We start from the raw sequence: 12,143 nt of genomic DNA, 5'->3' as shown, positions 1-12,143 counted from the left end.
TCGATATTTTAGTCGTATTTTCTCAAAAATTCTTACCTGCTAATGAAAAAATTCTTGCCCAGTTGTGCTCGTTAGAATAAAGTAATGTACATGCATTATACAATACAAAACGAGGACAATTTTTACAAATTCTTAAAACTCGCATAGGACCCCAAATTTCTCAGGAACGACCCTGCTTTGATCCAACTCGCTTTGTATGACCTATTTTCATCTTGGTATCAATCTTCCTTATTTATTGATTTTCGGTCCACTATTGAGATTTCGGTCCAACAATTTTGGAGACGAGAAGTTCGGCCCAATTAGTGCTGGACTGAACCCCATCATCTCTACTCCCAGATATTCTCTAGCGAGCTTAACAGAGTGGTTCGCTTGAGAGTAATAAGGAGCTTAGTGTAAGAAAATATTAATAAATATAAATTGATATAGGGACAAGAGTAGGAAAATAAAATGAAAATGAAAGTGGCATTAACTTGCACCATGCCTTCTTGTAATTGCACCGATGATCATAAATTCATAAAAATCCCTAAATAAATTGATTTTTACGAAATAGAATCCTTCATCAAATATAATCACAATTATTTACACAATTATTATTAATATAACGTCACCTACTAAATAAACACTAATTGAAAAAGAAGTGTAGCCCAACCATACTTCTCCATTACAGCTCTAGCTGGTTTAACGCCGGCCACATCACGTGCAAATTCTTTTTTATCTCTTTTCTTTTATTCCCAATCTTCTTAATACTACTCTCTCTCTCTCTCTCTCTCTCTCTCTCTAAATCAGATTGCTTCACTACTTAATCTCCTTCCCAAATCTGATTCAAACCTCTGTGTTCTTCATTGTTCCGATACCCAGCCCTAAATTACACAGTGAGTATTTGGGTTTTTGCACGAATTTTGTTTTTCTTTATTGCTTTCGTAGATTTCTTCATCAGTTTTTTAATTTATTTGTTAATTTTAGATGAGAGAAAGGAAATCTGCGAAATTGAATATCCAACAACAACAGCAGCAGCATCAGAATGGTCATTTATCTCCATTTAAATTGGCGAAACTGTTAGATCCTGATGCTTCTTGGGACAAGGTTTCAGCTTTTTCCCTTTTTCTTTTTTCAATTAATTTTTATTTCTGAGTTGCGCAACTGTTTTTTTTTTCTTTTGTATCTTCAGTTTACTCAGTTTTGAAATTTAGTTCTTCAGCTTTCAGATTGACAACCGCTGTGTTTATTTAATTTGGTATATTTAATTTGTAATTCTATCGGTTTGGGGGTTAAGTATCACCTTGAAAATACATTGGAATGGGGATTTTTATTTGGAGTTAAGAGTTAAAGTTAGAATTGGTGATGATATATGATTTTGTATTTATTGACTTGGAAAACTTATTGAAAATTAATTAACATTGAATTGTATTGCGAGGGTTTTGAAAGATCCAGTAATTTGGGCGCACTTCGTTTATGTGGTTGTGCATTCTTGTTATTGAATATCCGTTATAAATATCTATATTATTCATTACAGTATGCATAGATATAAACTTAGGAAAGGTTTTTGGTGGAATCAATGGGTTATTTTTATGCAGAAATTAACAAGCATACCAAATCAGGGAGAGTTACAGATAAAGAAGCCGATTAACAATCTAATACTTAAAGTAACAAATATACTAAAAAAACATGCTGTAATGTATTTCGTAAAGGGAAACTGATTTGTAATTTCAAGGATACAACTTTTGATAGATCTTATGCGACTGTATGCAGAAGTGTTGCCAATCCAGTGACTGTTACTGAAAAACAAAAATACGACGTATTTTCGTTTCTATTACTTGTGGTGCTGGAGCGAAAAAGGAACCTCCTATGTTATCGTTTTTTTATTTATTTTATTTCCTAAGTATTTGAGTTTAGCTTTTCTGGATTTGGAGGCAGCCAATAGAAAGTAAGCACATAAGTCACCTAATTTGACATGTGATGTGAAAACTCAGCTTGTTTTTCTTTTTTGTCATGCATGGATGTCTAGTAAGAGAACCTCTAGTATATATTGATTGAAGTGAAAGAAACGAAGTGTTTATCACATCAGGTCCTTGCATAAACCTTAATTATACAAGGGTCCTTAACCGATTCACTTGTCTCTCTAGCGTTTAGTTTTTTATTCAGGGAAAATCTTGATAATACGAGGTTCCTTGTAATAGTAGTGGGACATATTCAATTTGAAAGGTTTACTGGATCTTCGTTTACTTGGACTGTACAATGTAATTGACTTGATACGAGTGTTATTATATATATCTGTTTCAGGATCAGCTTGGTGATGTACTACATTGGATTAGACAAGGATTAGCGCTTCTGTGTGGACTACTATGGGGTGCAATTCCGTTAGTTGGAGGCGTCTGGTTTCTCCTGTAAGTTACCGTTTTTCTTTTCTATCTTGTTTTCTATTTGAAAATCGGTGTTTCTGGTTAATTTGTTGTACTTTAGGCCACACAAAAACTGCTCTAGAGGAAAAGTGTCGATGCCATAGCATAGCATCATAATATTATTTCAACCATAGATTCTTAAGAGATATAGTTGGGTATATGCTTATATTAATTATTATTATGGGGCTAAACAATCCAATCAGTTATGTGCATTCATGTTTGTATAGCATTTTTTGGAATTTTATGTGTTTAATATTCTCGTAAGTGTCTTGAATCTTGACATGCACACAAAATTAAATTGTCTGACTGTCATACATAGCAATTTATATCTGAGGCCAAGATGGTACTCGGGCCCTTTGTGAGCTGGTCATTGTTTTGGGATTTACGTTTACCCCCTTTTTCTGTTTTCATTTTCGCAATAAATGAAAGAAAACATTAGGATTCGATCCTATGGCATTAGTGGAAGTTGGTGTTTTGCACGGTCTATAGTTGGTTCATTTATTCTTATGTCTATAAACTGAGAAGTATAGGTCAATATGCATTTATTTTTAATTACTTTTTGTGAACAGTCTCATTTTTCAAAATTTTCATTTTTTTTGTAAATTGCTATAGTGGCCTTCACACTTGCCTTATCTGACCTAGGCTAGAAGTAAGAGGAGAGCTGCATGTGCTTAGAACATATTCATTTGTTTGTGATGCATGTAGAATCATGTGAACACACGCGCACATTTATATAGATATAGCCCAATTTAGGGGTGGGCATTCGGGTCGGGTTATTCGGGTATAACCCGACCCGGTCGGGTATTACCCGACCGGATCGGGTAATTTTTGACGTAACCGGGTTTTTCCCGGGTTCGGGTACCCGGTGATCCCAAACCGGGTCGGGTCCGGGTAATAGAAATTCTACCCGGGTACCCGATCGGGTACCCGGTTTAAAAAATTTTTTTTTTTTTTTTTTTTATATATATAAAGATATATATATATATGTCTGTAATACAGACTGTGTATATATATGTCTATGTTTGTATGTATATATATGTATATGTCTGTGTATATACATATATATATATATATATATATATATATATATATATATATATATATATATATATATATATATATATATATATATATATATATATATTAATATATATAATATATATGTATATCAGTATATGTATATGTATATTTCTATATATATGTATGTCTGTATATATATGTATATCTTAAGTAAATTTAGTTACTATTTATTTTTCAAAAAAAAAAAAAAAAAAAAAGGAAAATAGCAAAACCCGAACCCGACCCGAAATAACCGGGTACCCGGTTATCTCGGGTCGGGTTCGGGTAATTTTTTTTTTGCAAAAAACCCGAATAACCCGACCCGACCCGAATGCCCACCCCTAGCCCAATTAACAAAATGCAGCAAAAGAGAAACAAAAAAAAATGAAATATGAAATAGATACATGTTATTGATGCTAGGCAGAAATGGTCGAATCGTAGCTGACTATGTGGGATTGTGATATCTTCACAATAGGGGCAATGGAGTAACTAACTATACACTAGATAATCTTGACATGGTTTAATGTTTGTCGCTGGTAGTAATTTCAGAGCAGCATTATTTACAATTTTGTGTTACCAGTCATCGATTATGCATTTATCGCAATTCTTTAATTCTTCTAATTGTCTTTCATCGGTAAAATTTGCTGCTAGTCTTTTGTAGTACCTGGTAATATGTAGTGACTTTAATTTCAACTAACATCTAAGAATCAATTTGCGTTGCACTAGTCAAATATACCATTAATTTGTGGAAGGCAATAAGCTAGCAGTAATGACTCTTAAGCATTGACATCACATTCTCTACGTGACAATATACTTGCATAGCATCCATCATACGTTAGTGGAGCCATTTTAATTTTTGAGTGGTATCACATAAGGGAAATCACATGAATCGTTTAATGCAGAGTAAGTTAAATGAAAACATATAATGATGATTGGTTTGAACGAAACTTTCCTCTTTTACAAACAAAAAAAAAAAAAAAAAAAAAAAAAAGAAAAACTCGACATATTTTAAACAAATACGACTAAATTTCTCTTTTAAAGTTTTCCTCCTGGTTTTTTTTTTATCTCGTTGCTTGCACTTGAATGCTTTTCCAAAAGATCTTGCTTGTTAATGTTATCGATCCAGGCTATGGCCACTGAATATATTGGCATGAAGTCTAAACTGGATATTTTTTTTTTGAAATTCAGGTTTTTGGTGTTATCGAGTGGAATTATCTATGCATATTACGCTCTTGTACTAAAAGTTGATGAAGAAGAGTTTGGAGGTCACTGGGCACTTCTTCAAGAGGGGGTCTTCGCTTCAATTTCCCTCTTTCTGGTACGTTTTGCATTTTTACGTATAGGATAGATTACCAATGTGTGTGTGTGTGTGTGTGTGTGTGTGTGTGTGTGTGTGTGTGTGTGTGTGTGTGTGTGTGTGTGTGTGTGTGTGTGTGTAATTGTCAAACTAATTATAACTTTGTTGCGTTTCAGCTTGCTTGGATTCTAGTATACAGTTTGGCACACTTTTGATTGGCTCTCTCTACCCAAGGAACTTTTTACTCTCTTACGAGGTGAAATTCGTGTGCCTTATCGGATATTTTGGGGATCTATCTACCCTTCAGTGTGCATTATTAACAGGGATAGGCTTTTTATCTTCCATGTATTTTTTGTTTATTTTTTTATGTTTCAGCTTCAGATTTTGTTTCTTTTTTTGTTCAATTTTTTGAGGTATGATTTTCTGTGCTGCATCGCCACAGAATGAAAACCTGTTCGGTCTTTAATAAAACACTAATTCTATGTTCGTTCTTTAGCAAACTATTCGTCCAATAATTGTATTTCTACAAGAGGTAAAATTTATGCATCAACAAACAACGCCTTATTCTTCATAGCTATTTCATTTATTTACTTCTAACTCAAATGTTGTCGGATGGATTGGCTCCCAAGCTTGTCAGTTGGATGGTGTTGGATGCAGTCAATAATTTTCATGATGTAGTTATACAAACGTGATACACAGCTCTCTTACGCGACGATCTTAAATTTTTCATACTGTTATAGAGTTTACATGATTTTTTTTATAAAATTAAGATTACGGATGGTCTAACGCGTAATAAATGGAAAACCTCCATGGAACACAGAAGCCAAATAGCGACTAGAATTATCCATTGTTCCATCAACGGAAACCTCGTACCTACGATTTCAGCGGCATGAAAAAATAAACCCCAGAAATGACGGCATCGTAAAAGACACGAAACTATGAAGAAATAGTTGTTGCCTGTAGGAGTTATCCATCGATGATGAATAAGAAAAAAATATTCGTGGTTAGGGTTTACAGAACTGAAGAAGATGATAGAAGAGACGTAGAATTCTTATTTCTTCAATAACAATTTAATATAGGCAATTATTATGATAATTAAATTACTTTTTATTATGATACTATTGTTGTAATCAGATCTAGTTAATATTTAATTAAGTTTTAATTTTAAGGGTATTTATGTAATTTTATTATACCCCATGTGTCGTACTTAAACTTTTTATGGGGTTCTTACTAATCATACGTGGCACATTTTATTGGTTAATGTTCAATCGTTTTGATCCGAAGAGTACAACCCCTCTCGGACCCTAGACAAAAAAATTAAATATGTTGCAATAATGCAAATGAAACAAAAGGCTGAGAACTCAGGTGGGAAAGAAAGGAGAATTGTTGCAAACACTATTCCACCAGTAATACGTGAACATAAACAATTTTTCGCGAAAGACAAATAGTATATATCGTATCTTTATTCTTGTTTTTATTTTTTTTATAATATTTGTTTTACTATTTTTTTTGATTTAACAATACAAAAGGAAATATATACAGTTAGACCTCTATAAATTATTTAACAATTTATTCTTTTTTTTTTTTTTAAAGTAATTGCTAACAATTTATTCTTTGATTGGCTGATTAAACGTTTAAAAGTGACACATGCACCGTCCATGACTCCTATCATATTAATCAATAAATACATTTTTTTATTTAATTGATGAAATCCTTACAAAAATCATATACCATAAATTAATAAATTTTGAATGTGAAATTAAAAATTCGTCAAATGACAATAAGGGACGTGACAAAAGAGTTCATGCACATTGGTTTTGAGAAAAAAAATAATTTTGTAAATAAACTCATTCCCACGGCTTATGTATAAAATACCCTCACAATATAATCTTTTTAAATTTTATCAATTATATACTCTAACTTTCTCAATATTACACACTTATCACGGATATAAACAAATATATCACATTAATCACCATTTTAATAATTTTTTGAGAAAAAAATTCAAAAATATTTTTTTTCTGAATTTAATTTTTCCGACCAGATTCCGCCTTTGACCGGGTGGTTCTCCGGCATTGACTTTTTATTTTTTTGATTTCTTTTCTTAAAATTATTTTAATTAATATTACTTTCATGGCTGTCGAACAGTAATTTAACTGTCGGAGACAGTAATTTAACTGTTAATTGATTTTAACAGTAATATTAAATACCAAAACAGTAATATTATTAATATTACTGTCCCAAACACTAATATTATGAATATTACTTTCCCGAACAGTAATATTACTAATATTACTGTCCCAGAAAGTAATATTATTGCATGAGACAGTAATATTACGGTCAAAGACAGCAATATTACGGTCGAAGAAAGCAAAACTGTAGACCAAGACGATAAAATTAATTAATACTACTATCTCAGATAGTTAAATTACTGTTTACGACAGTTAAATTACTGTTGGAGATATTAATTTAGCAGTCAATACAGTGATATTAATTAAAATAAATTTTTTTAGGAAAAAAAAATAAAAAAAAAAAAAAAAAAAATTCAAGGCCGGAGACCGGCGGTCTTCGGTGGCGGCAGGTCAAAATTGATTAATTGGTGAAATTGGGCTAAATTTGGGTGTAAATCATGAAATTGGAGTTGAATTGGGTTTGAAAGAATTGGTGATAATTTTGGTATATATAAAAGGTTTTCCTTATTTGCAAATAAGTTTGAATGAACTGAAATTATTTGAAAAACTAAAAAGTTGGATGTCCTTTTTTTTAAGGGTTAAATACAAAAACACCCTGTACTATGGACTTTGTATCATACACCCCAACCCCCTGTACTATCCATAAATACAAAAACCCCCCTGCTGTTATATTTTTTTCCAAAATATGACGAAAATACCCCTGTTAAGCCTATAAATATAAGGGTTTATTTGAGCCATTTTCCAATATATATTTTAACATTTTCGGCCAATTTACTTGGTAAATTTTGATATTTTTTTTCAAAACATTTAATTACTTAGATTTTTTTTTCTGAATAAAACCTTTTATTTTTGTCGATTTGAATTTCTTCATTTTTTTCTTAAATGTGTTCCGGTAGTTCAAGTAATTCTAACAATAATAGGATTGTAAAGAAGTTTGTAATCTTGGGATGTTTGAACTACCGGAAAACATTTAAGAAATAATAAATGAAGAAACTCAAAATGACAAAAATAAAAGGTTTTATTCAGAAAATTAAAAAAGTATAAGCAATTAAATATTTTGGAGAAAAAAATATAAATACCAAAATTTCCCACGTAAAATTCACTGAAAAGGTAAAATATATAGTGAAAAATGACTCTATATATATATATATATATATATATATATATATATATATATATATATATATATATATATATATATATATATATATATATATATGCTTGAGTAGGGGTATTTTCGTCATATTTTCGAAAAAAATGTAATGTGAGGGGGGTTTTTGTATTTATGTGTAGTACAGGGGGTATATGATACAAAGTTCATAGTACTGGGGTGTTTTTGTATTTAACTCTTTTTTTAATTAAGTGTCCTGGGCCTCTTTATCATTAACCTTTAAAAAATCATGTGCTAATTATTGATCAATATGTGAACCATTAACTTAAAATATCTAAATCACTAAACTAAATAAATAAAATATAGACATTATATCTACATTGTGGTAAAATTAGAAGAAAAATAGAAACGCAATTTGATAGATTTCAAGTGAACTTTCGGTTATAGTAATGTATAATTGTTGACTGACCACCCTTAGAAACTGCTCTCTCTCTGGAAAGCTCTCTCTTTGGACTTTGCTCCTATCCTGAATATTGGTAGTCATCTCTCTTGCCCTTCTTTTTTCTTCTCTATCCCCCATCTTTCCCATGGATCAATCATCTGCAATAAATGATCTCATTTCCCACACAGTTAACCTTCAATGCTCTGATACTACCCAAACTCCTGAAAATCCCGACACATTAAACACACATTTCAAAGAAGAACACACACTGGTTGCCAAAATCCTTACACAAAAAAACATCAACTTAAATGCTTTCAAAGCGACTATGCTGAAAGCATGGAACCCTCAAGGCAGAACACTCACAAACTCGCTTCAGCAGAATACTATGGCATTTATCTTCGAATGCCGCTCAGATTTATCCAAATTCCAAAATCTGTCATGGACTTTTCGTGATGCTCAGGTCATCCTTGTGAGTTGGCCACCGGATAAAGCCCTTACTGACCTTGATCTCTCTAAAACTCCTTTTTGGATTCAAGCTCAAAACCTCCCAGTCTGCCTCATGAACATCAATACTGCAAAACTTATTGGCAACACCATTGGAGAGTTTATCAAAACCGACACCATTACCACTAGTCACAAATGGAAGAAGGCCTTACGTATCAACATCCTTCTGGATACCACCAAACCCCTGCTTGACTCTGTTGTCATTCCAAGGCCGGGAGGAGCTGATCTTCGGACATATATAAGGTATGATAGATTGGCAGAGTTCTGTTATTTTTGTGGATTATTAGGGCATAAGATGGTTAATTGTTCTTCACACTTGTTGGCTGATAATAAGGACAAATCTCAATGCATGTTTGGTCTCTGGCTTAAACCAGAATATCCCCACATTTACAAGCCTTTTTTTAACCCTCCATCAGAAAACCTTCCTTCGCCGGAAATATTCTCAGGCGGAGGAAACGATAGGTTTCCGTCCAATCCAAAAGACCTTCCTACCCTCTCAAACCAGTCCTTTGATAGCCACGTGACTAGCTCTGAGTCGCCAATAGCCAAAACTGATACTCTGAAAAAAGTTTTTACGGTCACATCCCCAAAAACAATCCCTTTTGTTGCAAATTCTAACCCAACATTAATGGGAGTGGACATTTCTGAGGATATAGACTACCCTATGTGTCCTATAATTAAAAAAGGCCTCAGTTTGACTTCTATTTTCATGTCTGACCCACCTACTCTCTCTCCAAAGGAACCACCCAACGTGCCTTCACTTGGGGAATTGGGATTATACCCTAAACATATTCATAAGAACCCATGGGCTTTTCTGGGAAGAAATTCAAATCAAACAAATGGGCCTCTCTACTCCTCCCAAAAAAGAAAATCGGATTCTCCCCCCAGCCCATCTACAAAAAAGAAAAAAAATGACCCAAGTCAATTGGGAAATCAATCAGGAAACTCCCAAATTATTCCCGATGAACTAAATTCCCAAATTAACTCTGCAAACTGTTTCTCTCACCTTCACCTAGAAAACCAATTGACCCAGCATACCTCTAAAACCTTTGTCCCTCCACTCTGTTTGGAAGATCTTAAGTGTCCCCCATCTCTTTCTATCCCTGAAAATCTCCTCATATTTCAACCAGTTCATAACTTATCCTGCTCTAAACCTATACATGCTTCGTTAGAAATGTCCGTATTATCAGCACAATCAAGACTTGGTGAAAGGAAAATTCTCCACTTTAGGAGATCATCTTCAGGTGCCCCTATCATCCACAAAGAGAACAAGAGCTCTGTTACTATCTCTGAAATGTTGGAGGATCAATCTTCCTCGCCCTCGGACCTTCTCTCCTCCCCAAACTCTGCTGACCCAAAGGGGTCAGGGAAATAGTTCCCATGAAAATCCTATCCTGGAATTGCCAAGGGTTGGCTCAACCTAAGGCAATTCGTGCTCTCAGGCTTCTTCTCCTCTCTTCTAAGCCTGATTTTCTCTTTCTTTCTGAGATTAAAACTTCTTCATTCTCTAATATCACCAAAGCTCTTATTTCTCATTCTTTGCCTCACTTTGTCTTTGTCCCTCCTGTTGGTCTCTCTGGTGGACTTTGCCTTGCATGGTCTTCCAACCTTGTGGTCTCCATTACTGCCCAAAGCAATCTCTGCATTAATGCCATTCTCTCTCTTGATTCATCTTCTACTCCCTGGCAATTTTCGGGGATATATTGCCCTTGCAATCCTATAGGAAAATCTCTCTTCTGGAATCACCTTGCTACTATTTCTTCTGCTTTCCCTGGTCAATGGCTGCTGATGGGTGATTTTAATGATATTTTGTCCCAAAATGAAAAGAAAGGAGGCTCTTCCTTTGCCTCTTCCTCTACTCATACTCTCTTCAATGATCTTGATGAACTTGCTCTCATTGACCTTGGTTTCAGTGGCTATCCATTTACATGGAACAACAAAAGGCCGGGTCTTAGAAATGTTCAAGAAAGACTTGACCGTTGTGTGGCAAATTCCTCTTGGTGTGCTACATTTCCTCACTCTTTTGTCTCTCATTTACCTGCCATTGCATCTGATCATGCCCCAATCCTTCTCCATACTTCAACTGCATCACACTCGGTCCCTAAACCTTTTCGGTTTGAGGCCATGTGGCTTGATGACCCTTCCTGTTTTGATATTGTGCACTCTGCATGGAATATTGCTGTCCTTCGTTCCCCTCCATTCCAAATTCACTCAAAACTCAGAAATGTGAGAAAAGCCTTGAAAGATTGGAACCTCAACTCTTTTGGCAACTGCCATGCAGCCTCTAAAGACCTCACTTTTAAAATCAAGGAGATTCAGGCTTTAGACCAAACCACTGAGAATATTGCTACCGAAAAGAGCCTCCAATCTGATCTTGACCGTTGGCTTGCTAGAACCGAAACTTTCTGGAAACAAAAGTCCAAGGATAAATGGTTGAAAGAGGGAGATGCTAATACCAAATTTTTCCACATTACCACCCTTATTCATTCCAGAGCCAATAGAATCCTATCAATCAAAGATTCCAGGAATAATATTGTCTCTTCCAATGATCATATTGGTAATTGTTTCTCTGAATTTTACAGCTCTCTCTTTAAAAGTGACTACCACCCTGATAGTCCCCGTTTCCCTCGAATCTGGATAACCTCTTTCCCTCCTTGATCTCTGATTCCGATAATATGGAGCTCAGTCTCATTCCCTCATTTAAAGAAATCAAGCAGACCCTTTTCTCTTTTGCTTCATCAAAAAGTCCAGGTCCAGATGGCATGCCACCCCTTTTTTATAAATCTTTCTGGGAAACCACCCATAAAGATCTTATTGCTGCTGTTCAACATTTCTTTCAATTTGGTTTTCTCTTAAAAGCTCTTAATCACACTTTTGTTGCTTTGATTCCTAAAATAAAACATCCTTCAAAAGTTGATCATTTTAGGCCTATTAGTCTTTGCAATGTTACTTATAAAGTGATTTCAAAAATTCTTGCAAATAGACTCAAACCTTTTTTGTCAGATATTATATCCCCTTTTCAAATGGCTTTTGTCTCTGGAAGAAATATCCATGATAATAACATTGTGTCTCATGAAATCATGCATTATCTTCACACAAAAAAAGGGAAAAAATGTTTTATGGCTATCAAGGTGGATCT

General features: G+C 34.0%; 2 protein-coding genes across 2 annotated transcripts; both read left to right on the top strand.

Annotated features, from left to right (window-relative positions):
• Nucleotides 1–621: 621 nt before the first annotated feature.
• Nucleotides 622–5,241, top strand: LOC105956626 (hypothetical protein). The gene is made up of 5 exons (XM_012980484.2): nucleotides 622–872; nucleotides 964–1,083; nucleotides 2,281–2,384; nucleotides 4,647–4,776; nucleotides 4,932–5,241. The coding sequence occupies exons 2-5, from the start codon at nucleotides 964–966 to the stop codon at nucleotides 4,968–4,970; spliced, it is 393 nt and encodes a 130-aa protein (XP_012835938.1). The 5' UTR covers nucleotides 622–872; the 3' UTR covers nucleotides 4,971–5,241.
• A 5,143-nt stretch (nucleotides 5,242–10,384) lies between these two features.
• Nucleotides 10,385–11,662, top strand: LOC148764987 (uncharacterized). Its single transcript, XM_088812642.1, has one exon. It carries the CDS (start codon nucleotides 10,385–10,387, stop codon nucleotides 11,660–11,662), a length of 1,278 nt encoding a protein of 425 aa, XP_088668768.1.
• The last annotated feature ends 481 nt before the right edge of the window (nucleotides 11,663–12,143 follow it).

The sequence above is a fragment of the Erythranthe guttata genome, chromosome 14, assembly GCF_056151865.1.
Source record: "Erythranthe guttata isolate IM_541 chromosome 14, IM_541, whole genome shotgun sequence".
NCBI classification, from domain to species: domain Eukaryota; kingdom Viridiplantae; phylum Streptophyta; class Magnoliopsida; order Lamiales; family Phrymaceae; genus Erythranthe; species Erythranthe guttata.
The sequence above is the reverse complement of the archived record's forward strand: the minus strand, read 5'-3'. Positions and strand labels throughout refer to the sequence as shown.